This window comes from Neophocaena asiaeorientalis, unplaced genomic scaffold (assembly GCF_003031525.2).
Source record: "Neophocaena asiaeorientalis asiaeorientalis breed wild unplaced genomic scaffold, Neophocaena_asiaeorientalis_V1.1 scaffold173, whole genome shotgun sequence".
NCBI classification, from domain to species: domain Eukaryota; kingdom Metazoa; phylum Chordata; class Mammalia; order Artiodactyla; family Phocoenidae; genus Neophocaena; species Neophocaena asiaeorientalis.
In genome coordinates, this window is record NW_020174289.1 from 405347 (window position 1) to 422613 (window position 17267).

At 43.2% G+C, this 17267-nt stretch overlaps 1 protein-coding gene across 2 annotated transcripts in view; it reads left to right on the forward strand.

Annotated features, from left to right (window-relative positions):
* The first annotated feature begins 4899 nt into the window (after positions 1–4899).
* GPAT3 (glycerol-3-phosphate acyltransferase 3) overlaps positions 4900–17267 on the forward strand; it is a 56797-nt gene continuing 44429 nt past the window's right edge. The window contains exons 1-3 of one of the 2 annotated variants that reach the window (XM_024755899.1): positions 4900–4992; positions 5207–5493; positions 13070–13136. In XM_024755899.1, coding sequence (XP_024611667.1) covers positions 5353–5493; positions 13070–13136 — 208 coding nt within the window. In that variant the 5' untranslated portion in view covers positions 4900–4992; positions 5207–5352. Of the gene's footprint in view, positions 5494–13069; positions 13137–17267 lie in introns of both variants that reach the window. The other variant, XM_024755898.1, reaches the window with a different exon arrangement.

The following is a 17267-nucleotide window of genomic DNA, read 5'->3' on the forward strand; positions in this document are numbered from 1 at the left end:
TGAAGCAAATACACAAATCAAGGTGGGGTATGATGAAGGCCCAAGAAAGGTGTGAAATGAGAGAAAAGAGAGGTCTCACACAGAGACTGCAGACAAGAAATGCAAGACTTGTCTGTTCAAAAAATGCTTCAGCAATCTGCTACACCCCCAGATTTCTCCTTTGCCAGTGTGGATTCCTCCTTCTTAAATTAAATCAATATCTGCTATTTGGCTCCATCTATGACATCTTATTTGCCATAGGCATCTATTCATGAGAGTATTGACATTTGCTCAAAGCTTTGTAGCCTAAACTCCTCTGTTCACAATTGCTGTCAAAGCAGGGGTATGGAAAAAGATGCAGATAATACAACAAGTCCTCAGGTAAGGAGGAGCTCTTTGGAATCAATTCTTCTTGTGTTGGCTCCTGGAGAATTACCTGGACTCCCACGGTCTTTTCCTGTTTATTTATTTATTTAGTTTTATTCATGAAGTAACTAACAATGTTGTGTTAGTTTCAGGTGTAGAGCAAAGTGTTTCAGTAATATATATATATATTTTCATATTCTTTTCCATTATAGGTTATTACAAGACATTGAATATAGTTCCCTGTGGTATACAGTAGGTCCTTGTTGTTTATCTATTTTATATATAGTAGTGTGTATCTGTTAATCCCAAACTCCTAATATATCCCTCCTCCCACCTTTCCCCTTTGGTAACCGTAGGTTTGTTTTTCCCATGGCCTTTTGTCATTAGTTAAATATAAAACTCCCCTCTTGTCCGAACTCTAAGGGCTTGCTACTCAAGGTGTGTCTGTACATCAACGACATCAGCATCACCTGGGAGCTCTTAGAAAGGCAGAATCTCAGGCCCCATCCCAGCCCTAGGAAGAATCTTCAATCCCAGGAGCCCCAGGGAGTTCTACCCACTTTAAAGTTTGAGAAGCTCTGGACTACCTGCTAATCCCTCTTCTTCATTCTCCTATACAACTTCATTTGGCCTCAGATGTTGACAAGGGGTCATGCATGGACTTGACAGTTTTATCAAAAGTCTAATATTTTAAGACTGGAAGGGATCTTAGAAATTATGTAAGAATAAGGGAACCATGTGATTTTTCACTCAAACCAGGACATTTTTGAGAGTGAAAGGAAGCATCATTAAAAATATATGCCAGGGACTTCTCTGGTGGCTCAGTGATTAAGAATCTGCCTGCTAATGCAGGAGACATGGGTTCGATCCCTGGTCCTGGAAGATCCCACATGCCGTGGAGCACCTAAGCCCGGGCACCACAACTACTGAGCCTGTGCTCTAGAGCCCACGAGCCACAACTGCTGAGCCTGCGAGCCACAACTACTGAGGCTGTGTGCCACAATTACTGAAGCCCGTGCGCCTAGAGCCCGTGCTCTGCAACAAGAGAAGCCACGGCAATGAGAAGCCTGCACACCACAACGAAGAGTAGCCCCTGCTCACTGCAACTAGAGAAAGCCTGCACACAGCAACAAAGACCCAATGTGACCAAAAAACAAAACTATATATATATATATATACACACACATATGCCAGGACAACAGGTGAAAAACAGGATTGTCTCAAACAACCTCATTACTGAGTATATACTATCAGCTAAAGTTTAAATGTATAATCTCAAGTCCCAATAACAACCTCTCCAGGTAGGTGTTATTATCCCCAGTTTACAGATATGGTAAGAGTAGGGGGGTTGAACTGTAGCCTCCTAAAAGATATGCCCAACTCCTAACCTGCGAATGTGACCTCATTTGGAAAAAAAAATTCTTTGCAGATTAAGTAAAATTAAGTGAAAAATCTCAAGATGAAATCATCCTGCATTAGAATGGGCCCTAAATCCAGGGTGATAAGTGTCTTCATAAGATAGAAGAAAAGGCCACGTGAAGACTGAGGCAGTGAGTATGCTGCCACAAGCCAAGCAACACTGGTAGCTACCCAAGAAGCTGTAAGAAGCAAGGACAGATTCACCCCTAGAACCTTTGGAGGGAGCTTGGCCCTGTAGGCACCTCCATTTCAGACTTCTGGCTCCTAGAACTGAGAGAATCAATTTGTGTTGTTTAAAGTCACTAAGTTTGTGGTAATTTGTTATGGCAGCCCTAGGAAACTAATATAGTGAAGGGAGTTGTAAGTGCAGGAAGGGAGGGAGGATCCTTCCTAGGTTTGAATGAAAGAGCCTTAAGGTGTGCAAAAAAGGGCAGGTGAGGTGAGTGAAAGGGAGCCTGGGGACCACCACCATTACTTCTTCCCTCTCCCTCCCTCATCACTGTAGAGATGAACCTATCTTGGCTCTCCGGTGTTTTAGGTGAGATAAAGATGGAGAGCTTGGGCTTCTCTGGTGGCGCAGTGGTTCAGGGTCTGCCCGCCAATGCGGGGGACACAGGTTCGAGCCCTAGTCCAGGAAGATCCCACATGCCAAGGAGCAACTAGGCCCGTGTGCCACAGCTGTTGAGCCTGTGATCTAGAGTCTGAAAGCTGCAACTATTGAAGCCCATACACTGCAACTACTGAGGCCCGAGTGGCTGGAGCCTGTGATCTGTGGCAGGGGAGGCCACCGCAGTGAGAGGCCCACACACGGCAATGAGGAGTGGCCCCTGCTCCCCATAGAGAAAGCCCACGTGCAACAATGAAGACCCAACGCAGCCAAAAAAAAAAAAAAAAGGTGGAGAGCTTTTACACTTGCACCAAGCTGCCTTCGATGTTTGCACAGAGCTTTGTCCTTAACAGAGCAATTTCAAACTCATAATCACATTTGACACTAAAAAGAATCCATTTTACTCATGAGAAAGCTGAAGCACAGAAGACTAAACGAATTGTTCAAACTTACAAGTGTCTGTGTCAGTCTGGAGTCAGTCTAAGACTTCAGACTCCACGTTATTACCATTCCACCATTCCGTTATGGGACAATAATTCTTTTCTTTTTAAAATTTTTATTCATTTATTTATTTTTTGGCTGCATAGGGTCTTCATTGCTGGCGCGGCCTTCCTCTACTTGCAGCGAGCAGGGGCTACTCTTCGTTGCCGTGCGTGGACTTCTCATTGCAGTGGCTTCTCTTGTTGCGGAGCACGGGCTCTAGGCATGCGGGCTTCAGTAGTTGTGGCACATGGGCTCAGTAGCTGTGGCTCGCAGGCTCTAGAGCGCAGGCTGAGTAGTTGTGGTGCACGGGCTTAGTTGCTCCGCAGCATGTGGGATCTTCCCAGACCAGGGCTCAAACCCGTGTCCCCTGTATTGGCAGGTGGATTCTTAACCACTGTGCCACCAGGGAAGTCCCTTATAGGACAATAATTCTTACATAAAGAATAAACCAAAACCAAAACCAAAGAAGTAAACCTCGTTCATGAAATTTGGTTATGAGCAACAAGAAATCATTGGAGATTGTGGGCACTCAGCTCCTCTGTCTGGATGGGCAGAAAAAGGCCATCCTTAAACGAAATTACCTGCACTGAGACTTGTTGGGTAAACTTTGGTACAATCATTCAGCATTCCTTAGTCATCTTCCTTTGAGGAAATAAAAGGAGGGTAAGAACTTTGCCTAAATGTATGGTGTTAAATGAGTCAATATAACCTTTGAAGTTTTGTGCTAAATATTTGTTTGTTTCCAGCAAAGACTTTGGACGAATTTTGGCATGTGTGGTTTTTTGTTGTTGTTGTTTGTTTTCGTAAAATGGCAGACTATGAAGAGGTTTAATTTTGAGAAGCCAAGCGCCTGAAACTTCTTCATTCTCAGCTTGGTTTTTAGGACCAAGTTACAGTTTTTTTCCCTTCCTAGTGGGGTAAGGAGTTGTGATACCTGCCTTGCAGGAGGTGCAGAAGCCAAACATTTACATTCTTTGCAGGGGGTTCTCGGCTCTTCCGATCTCCATTTCCTCCACACCCTGGGCCGAGGCAGCCTCTTTCGCAGTATTTGTTGTCAACACTCTTTGAATTCAGTTTGCTTGCCGTCCCAGTTTTTCTAGCTTGAAATTACACCCGAAAGAGACCTGTACGAGATTTTGGTCCCATTCAGTGACGATCTGGAAACGCTGGGAGCCTGATTTTCTTATCTATTACATCTCAACATCCCTTCTTATGCTTACTCTTAAAAACAGATCAGGTTTCTAAGAGGCATGAACCGCAGTGAAGTAAATACCCGTACAAGCTTTTTGCCCTTTACTGTTCTAAGAAGGGCTAACGAGGCAGCGATGCGGGCACTGAATTCCCTGGAAGCGCGCGTCAGCTGGATGAAGCTTGCGGGGGCCTGGTGTTTTTCTGTGGCTTCTGTGAGAATCGTGTTGGGTGAAAGGTAGGGGAAGCTGTAGTTGGAATCTTGCCCCAGGAAGAGAGCGACCCTCGGCGGAAGGATTTCTGTGCCAAGGAAACGGCGGCTGAGCCTGGAAGGGGACTCGTGGAGAAAACTTTCCACTTTCAGGAAGAGCAAGATCTCGCCCGGCAGCTCCGTAGAGTAGGGAGGGGAAGGAGGAGGGAGAAGAGGGAGGTGGGAGACCTGGAAGCGGAGGAAGCCGCAACTCAGCAGCGCCGCGGGCATTTCCCTCTCCTTGACAGCCCTGCCGAGAGGTCGTTTTATACACACACAAGCAGGACCTTCTCAAGCGTTCCGGACACGTCAGTAGTTCATTCCGGGGCTGAGAAAATTCTAACGTGTTGCAGATGAAAACTCTGTTCCCTGCAGAACCTCCGCTGGGAGTGCTGGCGACGCGGGGCGCGGGGAAGACTGGAGGCCGCCCGGGAGGCTGCGGCGCTTTCCGTGCAGATCCCTACTAGAAGCTCCCTGTTGGGTGGCGGAGGAGGTGGGGCGAAGGCAGGGTGCAGAAATTGGGCGCTGGGCGTCCGAGCCAGCCCACCAGCCGCGCAGTCCTGGACCAGGCGTCAGTTCCGCCAGCGGCTGGTGTGAGGTGGTGCGGTGCACGGCGCCGCAGGGATCCTCGTTCCGGGAGGGCCTCCGTGACTCAACGCTGAGTTGACCCAGTCACCACCCAACTGAAATCAGGCACAGGGTGGGACACGTTCCCCGCTGCGCTCGCGTGTCTCCACGCTCACCCCCAGCCCTGGTCGCCTGGCGGGCGCTACCAGGTCTGCGCAAGCGGCAGCAGGGGGCCTGGGCCTCCAGCCCAGAAAGAGTCAGCCGGCCGCGGCGAGGTGGAGCCCTAAGAGGAAGGAAATTGCTGTCCTCCTGAAAGTTTTTCCCGTCCTCTCTTGTTTTCCCTGCAGAGGTGAGTGGCAGGCGGCGGCGGCGCTGACTCCGGGGAGCCGGGCCCCGCACCTCTGCTCCCGGAGCTGCCAACTGACTAGCTGGGGACAGGGAAAGCTGTCGCGCTCGGACCTCCTCCGTGGACCCCTTCTGGGTGCGCCGAGCCATGGATAGCGGGGAGCTGGCCGGGAAGATCGTTTACACCTGGCTGACTCTGGTGCTCGGCTTCATACTCCTGCCTTCGGCCTTTGGGTTGTCTTTGGGCATCTCCGAGCTCTACATGAAGATCCTGGTGAAAACTTTAGAGGTGAGTGCATGGGGGCATGCCGCGACCCCTCCTCCGAGGGCTTTAGGGAGATCCTGGGGCGATGCGAAACGAAGGTAGAGCTGAAAGACGAGTAGACGCGAGGGGAAAGTCAGTGGTCTGGAGGGGGTGTGCGTTTTAGTTTATCGCGGCTGCATCCCTCCTCTCCCGCAGAGCTGGAGGGATTCGGACTAAAACCACTGGACCACCCTGTTGTTGCTGTGGTTGGAGGCAGAATTACCTCCACCCCCTGCTGTTGTTATTATGATTTTTACTGATCAGAATATCAATGCAACCACCTTTTCTATCACCGAATTTCTTTATATCCTTTCTGCCGGGCAGCTGTCACCTCAGTGTCCTTAGTTTTTACAGCCCCAGGTTTCAGAGGTCCTTTCGTGGACTAAGGCATCCTGTCCAGAAAGGCATCATGTTCTAGTGTATGCTCAATATAAGAAACCAATTGCTGGATGGTAGAAAGAAGTCTAATTATATTTTAACAGAGTCATGGAAATTTAATCTAACCAATGGCACTTGAAATGTCATTGAAAATCTGTATTCCTTGACCTCAACTCTAAGTGGGCCTGATGGGGAACAACTACAGCTTACCCTTAATACAGGGCTTTATTAAATCACAGAGGGTTCCCTGTTGATCCTCTCATCAGATGCTCCCCAAAGCCTTGGAAGGTAGGGAGAGCAAGTGTTATTCCCCTTTACAGGTAAGGAAACTGAGACTCTGAGAAGTTCAGTGGTTTGCTTGAATTAAGTGGTGGAGACAGGAGTCTTAACTGAGGAGAGGGCCTGCAGCTATTGGTTAATAGTGCAGACTTTGGATGCAGATTTGCTTTGATTTGGTACCAAAATCCCAGCTCTGCTTCTCAGTATATGACCATAGGGAAGTCACCTACTTCTTGTGCTTCATTTGCCTCATCTATAAAATAGGAGTAACAATAACAACTATTTCCATAGGGTTGTTTAAGTGAGTTAAAATATGTCAAGCATCCTAGAATGGTATCTGTATGTGTTTGCTACTATTAAAAGAATAATATTATTCTTATTATTAAAGTAATAATAAAGTAATAATATTATTACTTAGATTCTAGCATCCTTGTTTCTGTAGCTACTAAAGTACCTTCTAATACGGTTCACAGTTTTCTGCCCTTATTCTATGTCTGCCCCCAGGCGTGGCTTTATTTGCTCTTCTCCCTCAGGCAGGAGGGTGGCTCCCAGATATACATCTCTAATCTTTTATCTCTTACCTGGAGATTACCAGCAGATCTCCCACCAGCTAATCTCCTGCAAATCTATTCTAGCTGCTTATCTCCTGTTTTACCCCACATTTTTGTTGTACTTCTCTTTGTGGCTATTTTTCTGTCTAGTCTTTGAAGTTATATTTGATTCTTCATCCTCAGCCCTCATGTTTTAAAAGTTCTGTTGTTTCTACTTGGGAGATATTTCACAGTCTTGAACTTATCTTGTTGATGTGACACTCTGAACTTGGTCACACTCTACTGTGAATTTCTTAGCTACCTCTTACTGTTAGATCTTCAGAATACTCTCCCCGTAGCAGTTGATCCTCTTCAGCTGGTGTTCACTCTTTCTCAGAACTGAAATGATTGAACTGTTCTCCCATGTAGCAATGTCTTTTGGAATGGATACCCCAAGTGAGGATAGACTAAAGTAAGTTGCACACCCTGTCTTCCAGGTGCTGATTCCTATATGCTTGCTTGAGTAAGTCAGGATACAGCTAAAGAGATGTCAAGGAGAGAGGCCTGCTAGTTGCTGTTAGCCTGGCAAATAACTATTATACTTTGAAGGGATGTCTCCAGTCCAGGGTCTGGCTTCAGTGTGGCAGGGCCTCAAGTTTTAATTTTTGTCCATCTAGACTTGAAGAGACTTAGAGGTGCACTCCTTGTTAATCAAACTCTCAAGAATGCTAGTTTTCTAATTATAGTGGGAGATACACCACCTAGCTTGGAAACCAGGTAGATGGCAGCATAAGGAACCATCCTCTTAGCTCAGACCAAAGTTTTTAGGTCAGAGAGATGCTTGGCATATATGGAATTAGAATGGGGATTCATTTTGTGAGCCAACTCTGACTTGGTGGTAGCTGCCTGGAGTGCCTGTGTTTGGAAGCAGCTGGGCCCCTCAGGAAAGAGCTATCATTCCACAGCGATATCTGCTTTAGGCACAGAAGAGGGAGATGGCAACCCAGGGTTTTCCATCCTCTAACCAGAACAGCGTTAGATGTTTCAGAGACATTTCTGTTAGGCAGAGGTTGGTACAGTGGACTGCTTTTTTTTGCCAACTATGGGGATAATTCTCTTAAAAAGTGTGCTGGTTGTTTAATATTAGAACATCTTTAGATCTGGAAACATACCCTGCCTTTTTGTAGAGTCCATTCAAGGCTCTGCCCTTCTGCTACTCATTATTCTTTAGTATGTTCTCAACTGATTTGCTTCTTTCTTTCTTTTGCATTCCAGTCCCAAGAATATTCTTTGGGCTCTTTGATTGGAATTAGCTATTTCACAGGTTTCCTTGGTCACAATTTACACACCATTTTAAAAGGTCATTTAGTTTGGTACATGATGTGTTTACTTTGATAAGTTTTCTTGACAATGGTTAGATTTTTTGTGATCATAAACTCAAATTCTGGAAGTTGCAATGTGTGTGGGGTACCTTCAGAATAGCTGACTGTGGTAACTGCTAATTGTCAAGTAACTCAGCCAGCTATATGCTCTTCTTGGGCCCTTTCTTAGCTCATCAGTTCAGGTAATAATTATTTATTGAGTACCTACTGAATGCTGCCTTCTGCATTGCTGAATATCTCTAGATGTGTTCATAGGTCCCTGATATGGCAAGCTGCTTGAGGGTAAGGCTTGAATTCTTAGCCTAGAGTAAGTGTAGTGATTCTCTAAACCAGTGATTTTCAAGGGGTATATAACAATTTCTTAGGAGTATATATGCCAATGTGGTAGCAGTATATTAGGGAAAATTGTTTTAGGAATACAAACCATGAAAAGTAAAACTTTTGGCTGAGAGGATTTGTAGAGGATAGTCCATCTGCATGGTGGGATGTATATATCTGAATCTCTGGGAGAGTGTGTGTGAATTTTTTATGTTTGTCAAACAGGAGTATGGATTAAAGGTTGAAATATGCTGTTCTCAACCCTGCAAGGTTAATGATGCTTCCTATTGATTGACCTAAGGATTGCTATTCATTGGCTTAAGGTTCATAGAGGGGAATAAAGATTGGGAAGAGAATATAGGATTGATGGAGAAGAAGAAGGCAGGGGAATGATATGTAAATTATCTAATCTAACCAGATAATACAAATAGTAGACAGAGAAGATAAATGTTAATGGACTGATTTTTCCCTCAACTTTTGAGGAATAAGATGGATGCATGAACAACTTACTCCAAATTTCTGGCATTGTAACCTTGGGCAAATCACTCAACATCTCCACCTTAGTTTCTACATGTGTATACAGGAATATGCCTCACAGAGTTATTGTGCAGATTAAATGAAGAGAGGTGAATAAAAGCACTTGATACATAGTAGGTGCTCAAATCTTAGTGGAGTTTGAATTGGAACACTCTTTGGTTGTGTTTTTTTGGGGTTTTTTTTGCTCCTGTGTGGCTAAGATTTAACCTACCTTCAGATCTTTGATGGGTCAGCACACTTACATACTCAGAACAACCTACTCCTGCCTTTTATTTTAGTTATTATTCTTTCCCTTACCATTTCCTCCATCCACCAATTAGTTTTCTGTCATTTTAAAAAGGCAGGTCAATAATTTTCAGATGATAAACACCTCTTATTATAACACTCAGGTATTATCCCTGGTGTTGGAAATATAATAAATCTGCTAGAAGGCCATGACTCTTTATGACAGAAAGTAATAATAAAGAAAAGCTACCAAAGCAATATGCTTTTCAGATAACTTAATTCTACAGCACCTCTCTGGGTTAGGGTCTGTTATTATTCCCATTGATAGACTGGAGAATGGAGGTTCAGAGAGGTGATTTGTCTGGACAGTGGCATACAGCTGTCAGTAGTAGAATCAGGATTTTAATGTGAATCTAGAGCCTGAGTTCTACTCTGCTAAAATGACAGACTCTGCTGAGAGACTTGTTTTGCTACAGATGATGGCCACCTATTATTTGAGTAAGCCTAATATTTTGAATTTTTATATAATTTTATACATTTTTCCTTTTTTTCTTTCCATTTAGTCAATTCTTAAATGTCTTTTTAGTGTGAAAACTGAAAGTGGAATTGTCTAGGTGACAGTGTCTCGTTTTTGCAAGCTTTTGGCCTAAGCTTTAAAAATTATACTTAACCCTTTATTTTGGTGAATTGTGGACAGCTACTTATTTTCTTCCAAGAGGATTTTGAAATTAAGTGGGGGTGAAAACTGGATTGAAAGTTGTCACCCTTCTTGGTAGGGGTAGTGAGATGGGGAGTGGTAGCCAGGATTGTTCGAAGCTGCTATCTTCAGGGCCCTTTGCAGACAGAGCTGCGTCTTTCCTGGTGCCTTGAGGTAGATGTGTCCTGAGATACCTCAAGAGATTTAGAACCTCTAAAGAGATATTCTTCCTCTGTATTTGGGCTTACCTGATCAGCTAGAGAAGCTGGCGTGGTGAAAGAGAAATAGCTATTTATTGGGAGATGCACTGATGGTCTGGAAAACAAACTGATCATTTTGGCACCTATATAGATGTAGGGAGGGAGGAGAAAGCCAATGTTTTTCTACCTTGTGGCTGATTGTGTGATGGTCATTGGATAGATTATCTCCTTTAATCTTTACAACAACCCTTGGTATTGTTCAGAGATGATGAAACTTAGACCCCAGGAGGTTAAAGTCTTGTCTGAGATGATTACAGCAAGGAAGTGGCAGAACTGCAGTTCACGTGTACTTCTGTCTGTCCAGCTGCAGAGCATAGGCACTTGGTCATTTTCACTGGAGAGTTAGCCCAAAGAAGAAAACCGTTTTCCAGCACAAATTCCTTTTGGCATTAAGTGACTTCTCCTCCAACCTTAAAACTTGCTAATCTTGAACATTGTGACTACATTTTGGAGGATAGACCTCAGAGTTAGCATTTCAGGAGAGGGTCTGTCTTCTGAAACTTCTGATGATGGCACAGGGAGCTCTTTGGAGCACATGATGTTATTGGAGGAATGCCCCCATATTAGTTTGCTGCCATGACAAAGTCCCATAGACTGGGTGGCTTAAACCATGGAAATTTATTTTCTCACAGTGTTGGAGGATAGAAGTCCAAAATTAAGGTGTCAGCAGCTTTGGTTTCTTCTGAGGGCTCTCTCCTTAGATTTAGATGGTGCTGTCTTGCTGTGACCTCACATGGTCTGCCTTCTCTGTATATGACCCTGGTTCTTTTCCTCTTGTTATAAGGACACCAGTCATACCGGATTAGGGCCTCACCCTAAGGGCCTCATTTTAACTGAGTCACCTCTTTAAAGGCCCAGTTTCCAAATATAGTCACATTTTGAGGCACTGGGCATTAGGGCTTCAACACATGAATTTTTGGGGCGCTTTGTGTGGGACACAATTCAGCCCATAATAGCCAAAGAATACTAATGTTTTCCATCTTATAAGCGTGGACTAATTGTTCTAGTCTAAGGTAATTACCATTTATATAAAATATAAAATCACATGCCCACAATGAAAAAAGTGAGCTCCAGGATAAGGATGATTGATTGTTGACAAAGTTTTATTTTAATCATGTCTTAGGTCTCCTTACAACTGATAATAGGTAACAAGGCTTTAACGTGAAAAACTGTGGAAATAAACCTTTACCTCTATTGAGAAGAGATGGGAGGTAAAGTCCGGAGTTTGAGAATTCCTGCCTAGATCAGCAAGGAAGAGAAAAGGACGCAACCAGATTAAGACTCTGAGCCTATTATCATTTGTGACTTGCCACTTGAAGCTGGGAAGATTAAGCCTCTATTCATAGGCTGTTTTCTAAGCACCCATGGCATGTTCCTACTTTGCTCTTTGGGATGTTGTGCAGGGGTCCTGACGTAGTCAGATCATGCTTTGCTCCTTGACCTTCGTGTACATGTTTTAGGTTATTTATTCCCTACTACTTATTTTCTTATTTATTTGAGAAAAAATATTTACCTCTCTGCTTGAGCCCTTCAAGCCCAGCAACAACTGAGGTTTTTGCCTTGACATATTTAATAAATTCTGTCTTTTTGCCCCTTCAAGAGTGCCTAAGTCGTAATTATAATTATAGTGCCTTTTACCTCTTGTTTTGCTCTTCTCCCACCTCCCCAAATAAGGTCAATTTAGACATTGTTAGCTTCTAGAATTGTAGTCATCTAGATAATATATATATAGATGTTAAAAATTAAGTTATTTATTTATTTATTTTTGGCTGCGTTGGGTCTTTATTGCTGTGTGCGGGTTTTTCTAGTTGAGGCGAGTGGGGGTTACTCTTCGTTGTGGTGTGCAGGCTTCTCATTGCGGTGGCTTCTCTTGTTGCGGAATACAGCCTCTAGGCGTGTGGGCTTCAGTAGTTGCAGGACGTGGGCTCAGTAGTTGTGGCTCGTGGACTCTAGAGCACAGGCTCAGTAGTTGTGGCGCTCGGGCTTAGTTGCTCCACGGCATGTGGGATCTTCCTGGACCAGGGCTTGAACCCGTGTCCCCTGCATTGGCAGGCGGATTCTCAACTGTGCCACCAGGGAAGCCCCCACATCTCTTTTTAACCTTTTGTTTGTTTTTAAAACTTTTATTGGAGTATCGTTGATTTACAATATTGTGTTAGTTTCTGCTGTACAGCCAAGTGAATCAGTAATATATATATATCCACTCTTGTTTAGATTCTTTTCCCACATAGGCCATTACAGAGTGTTGAGTAGAGTTCCCTGTCCTATACGTAGTTCCTTATTAGTTATCTATTTTATATATAGTAGTGTGTATATGTCAATCCCAGTCTCCTGGCAGAAGTCTTTTTAGTTAGTGATTTCATGGATTCCTTTCCAGCTTTCCAAGTCTCACACTGCTCCTTTTGAAAGCTTTGTCTGATACAGGCAATTAGGCATCTTTGAGTGTGTCTCATCCTTGAATGCCTAATTTCTTATGAAAATAATATTCTTTGTGCCCTGTGTTTATGTCTTTACATGTGTTAATCTCATTTAATCTTCATAGCAACCCTATGGAATAGGAACTATTATCCTCATTTTACAGATGAGGAAACTGAGGCTGAGAGGGATTAAGTAATTTTAAACCCAGATAGACTTGATGCCATAGTCTATGCTCTTGCCCTTCATGCTTTCTGACCTTTCCAAGGAGTAATTTATTGGGGTACCACGTGTGTGTGAGGGTTTTTTAATAGGGTAAACATGATCTTTTCCTCCTTTTATTTGGGCATTACCAGTAACTAATATAAGAGTATACCTGGGATTTGGAATACTATTATATCAGAGATTCAGTGGGGTATCTCTTCAATTCACATAACACCAGGGCTTAATGATTAATTTCATGTCTACATAAGCATGGTTTAAATATCTTGCATTGTGTCTGTGGCACAGTTTACATTAATACTTGTTGTTTTTGAACAGTGGGCCACGTTACGAATTGAAAAAGGAGTCTCAAAAGAATCAGTTCTTAAAAGCTCAGCTTCTGTTGGTAAGTCTTCCTTTTCATTTTAATGGTTAAAGTATCCAAATTGGGTAGATGTATCTACCCAATTTGAACTTCAAATATGCATAGAGTAGTACATTTTATGGGCCTTGGATTGTTCATAATTCTGACCTTTATGCAAAATAGCCGCCTTCTGACTTTTGGATGAGTTTTTACTGTAAAGATGTAATATGTGCTGGTTCATCTATGTGTTCTTATAGGGTATTTCTAAAGGTATGTATTTAAAGGTGGTTGCCCATGGTAGTTAATGGTCTTAAGAAAAAAAAGGCTAATCGGACTATCTGGTGTTAAGTTAAACCTATGTTTGAGGTTTCATTAGCACCTTATAACTTGTGGTTCTCAAATTATGTTCCTCAAAATATTCTTTCCTGCTAAAAACTAATTAGTAATGCATGAAATAAAAAAATAACTCCTGTGTGAAATAAGCTTGGGAATCACCACATGCTACACATTCCTTTTGGAGGCTAATAATGTATAGTAACAAAGGCTCAGAAAAGTCCTGTAGTAAAGAAACTCACTTAATTTTTGTTAGAAGTGAGTTAACAAGTCAACCGAGCTAAGCAGTCCCTGCTTCTATATGTGTGCTTTGCCTTTGTCCCAATAAACGCTTTCACTTGGGTTAAGAATTTTAAGAATTTTTAAGACACTGGGTTCAAAGGGGAGTAGAATTCTGTGGAAGTGCTGGCTGTGAAATTAAGGAGAAATAAACCCTTGATTTAATTAAAAGATTAAGGCTTTATGTGTTTTTCAAAAATAATATAGAAACCATTTTGTGCCCATCTGATATAGGGTTAAAGATGGTCAAAATGTCAAACACTTCACTAGAAGGAATTTATCTTCTGAAGGCTTGTCTAAGAGGAATTGTAGAAATTATATGCTATAGTGCATTTAGGAAATAAAGAATCTGAGTGAAAACATCTGTGCATTTTTGTGTAATTAGATTGTTATGTTCAAATGATTAAAGCAGCTAGTAGAGCTTCATGGTGTCCACTTAAACACCAAAGGGTTAGCACCAATAACATGTTAACCAAGATTGGATATTTCTGGCTCTACTTGGTCCTCTTCTTATTGACCTGAGAGATACCTTCTCTCAGGTGTAGCAGATCTACTAAAATTTTTTTCTGGATTCTTTTTAAATGTGTGCCCTTGTGATTTAAGGAGAGAACAAACTTTATTGCTGATTTTTTGTTGTACTTGGTGAGATTTTGGGCTGTCATTGTTCTTGGGTGAAATTCTATGGGACCCTACAGGTTGGGGTGGTGGTGGCGCATGTCTTGGGCCATGAATTTAAAAGGGCACAAAGTGTTTCAATTTGGTAGGTTAAGAGGATTAAAAAACCACTAGCTGAGGGTGTTTGTAGCGTTGTTTTAGGTTTTTCAGCCTAATGAGAGTGAATATTTCCACTTGTTGGATTTTTTTTTTTTAATCATGCATCTGTCTTTTCTATTTTTGGTCTTTGCCTTTTTCTTGGTACCTCCAGGAAAGAGTGGAAGTGAGTAGGAGGAGAAAATATATATAATAATGGTTTAGAGTGTGGCTAATGCCTACAGAATTTATCATATTTCATTCAGAGTGGCTGCTCTCCCTTTTAGCCTGTGCAGTTGGGAATTGACTATTGTAGTTACTGAGCATTTGCTACCTGTGAGGTTGACAGGGGATCCCAAGATGATTAAGACATGGCTCCTGTGGGGAGACAGGCATCTGATAGGCCACTGTGATAAATGTTAAAATAGTGGCATAAGCAAAGGATGAGGTGAGATCTCATTTAGGCTCTGCTATGTGCTGCTTTCATCTGTATTAATACCTCAACTGTACATGGTATGCACCTCTACTCCCATCCTGACTTACATCCTGCTTGAGTTGCCCTGTGGCAGGGTGTGTGCCCTGTTGAGAGTCAGTCTCAGCTGACTCTAAACACCTGTACATTCTGGTGTTTAGAGTCAGCCGAGAGGTAGTATCACAGTCCTAGACAGAGGCAGAGGGTGATGAAACACTGAGCACCTATGTGCCTGGCTGGTGCAGTCGCCTGCCCTCAGAGCATCGTGTCTCTGTACCTCAGCCAACTGAGCACAAGTCAATGTTGAGCCGGCCAAAGCACAAGTCAATGTTGAGCCTTAGGCAAGGGTCACTGGCAGGCCACGGGTCCCAGGGGTGTGGGTGCAATTTTGAGATGTCTGAATGATACAGTGCTGATGATAGGTTTAGGGAATTGAGAGGGAGAGATGAGGTAAAGAGGGACAAGAGTTACGTTTATTTTCTGCACCAGAAAATTCCTTTTGCTGCTCTTTTACTTGGTGAAGCACATTTCTGGAAACAGTTTTCAAATCTCCCTCTCTAGTTAAACCCTTCTTGTGTTGTACTTCTTCTGTGCTTTTATTGAATAAGCCAACTGAAAGCCGAACCTCGGGAATTATTATCTTTGTGCTTAAATACTTCTTTGCTGTCCTTGGCTGTACTCTACCATGTCTTCTGTCCAGCTCATTGAGCTTCAGATATGATCATGAATAAAAGCTCTTTAAGAAGCTCTATCATTGTACCTTCCTCTTCTGGGTTTAATGACTTTTTCTCATTGTTAATACAGTGGTGAATATAAATTTTCTCCTCCCTTCAAGTAACTGTGTTATAGGTAAGCATTCAACTTCAGTGGAGAATACAGAGTTACCCTCTACCCTAGTTTTTGTTCCCTGAGAACTGTGTGTTAAAACAAGAAGAGAGAAGGGTATTGGGTCTTTTGCTTTGCATCAGCTGTACTTTTACCACTCTAGCCATAGAACAAATGCATCTTCTCAGACCCTGGCTTGTGGTCTGATGGAGATTTTAGCAGCTTTCATTTTACTCTGCTGTAACTAGTTCAAGGGACCGTTTGACTCTAAGAAGCCACCAGTCTCGCTCTTTGGGTACCTGATTTCCAAAACTTATGCTGTCAGACTTGAATGAGTCAGTAATTTTAATTGTGATTGAAATGAATGTAATTAATTATGTCATTTTCATGACTCAGGATTAATGCCACTGTAATTGCATTACGATGCTAGGACATCACAGTGATTAGCGACTATATGTCGACAGGCAGGAGTTAAGGCCTTGAAGGTGCCCTTGCCTGGGGAGTGAGTCCTAAACAATACAGATAAGTAGAGGCCGTGGCTCAGTCCTTCCGGCATTTTTCCCTGGGGTGTGTTGCTGGCCCGACTCGGCATTGTTGCTTCCTCAGGTCCTCCATGTTGCCCTGTCCCAGCAAGGATTTGGGGTCACCTGCCCCACCGTTAATTAAGCCCCTGGGCTAAGTTTCTCTTCTGCCCAGTATCTCTTGCCCTCAGCCCCCTCCACCTCTTCCTCCCCTCAAACACACACAAAGGACAAAATGCTACGGTGAAGCCTTTGATGTTGTACCTGTCCAGAGAGAATTCAGGCTGCCTAACGTTTCTCTCTACTTTTACATTTGGGATTCTTTTTTTTTTTTTTTGCGGTACGTGGGCCTCTGACTGTTGTGGCCTCTCCAGTTGTGGAGCACAGGCTCCGGACGCGCAGGCTCAGTGGCCATGGCTCACGGGCCCAGCCGCTCTGCAGCATGTGGGATCCTCCTGGACCGGGGCATGAACCCGTGTCCCCTGCATCGGCAGGCGGACTCTCAACCACTGCGCCACCAGGGAAGCCCTACATTTGGGGTTCTTTTGTGAGAATTGACTAGCCATGTTGATGCCAATACAATATTAGTTGCATCAATATTAAGCAGATCTGTGAACTTCACAGAAAATGTGGGATAATAACGTTGTAACAGAAATTTGAGGAGTGTCATGTTCTATACTCATTTTGTCTTGGGCGGGCCGTTTTTGATAGTCTGTTTAAATCAGCTAAGTTGATTTCGTACTATTGTCTTGGTGTAAGTTCTCTGAATATAAATCAGTGTCTGCTGTCCTCAAGGATATGGACTATAATGCATTTAATAGGGTTATCTTGCTCATAAAATCTTAGAACGTGTCTGACTACTTGCAGAGAGAAAAATAATCCAGTTATGGCATATGGAAGGGTTATAGGTTGAGATTTTCTTTATCACAGCCAAATGTCTACCTGCTTTTATTAGTCTATCTGCCTGATGGTGACGATGATGATGATGACAAT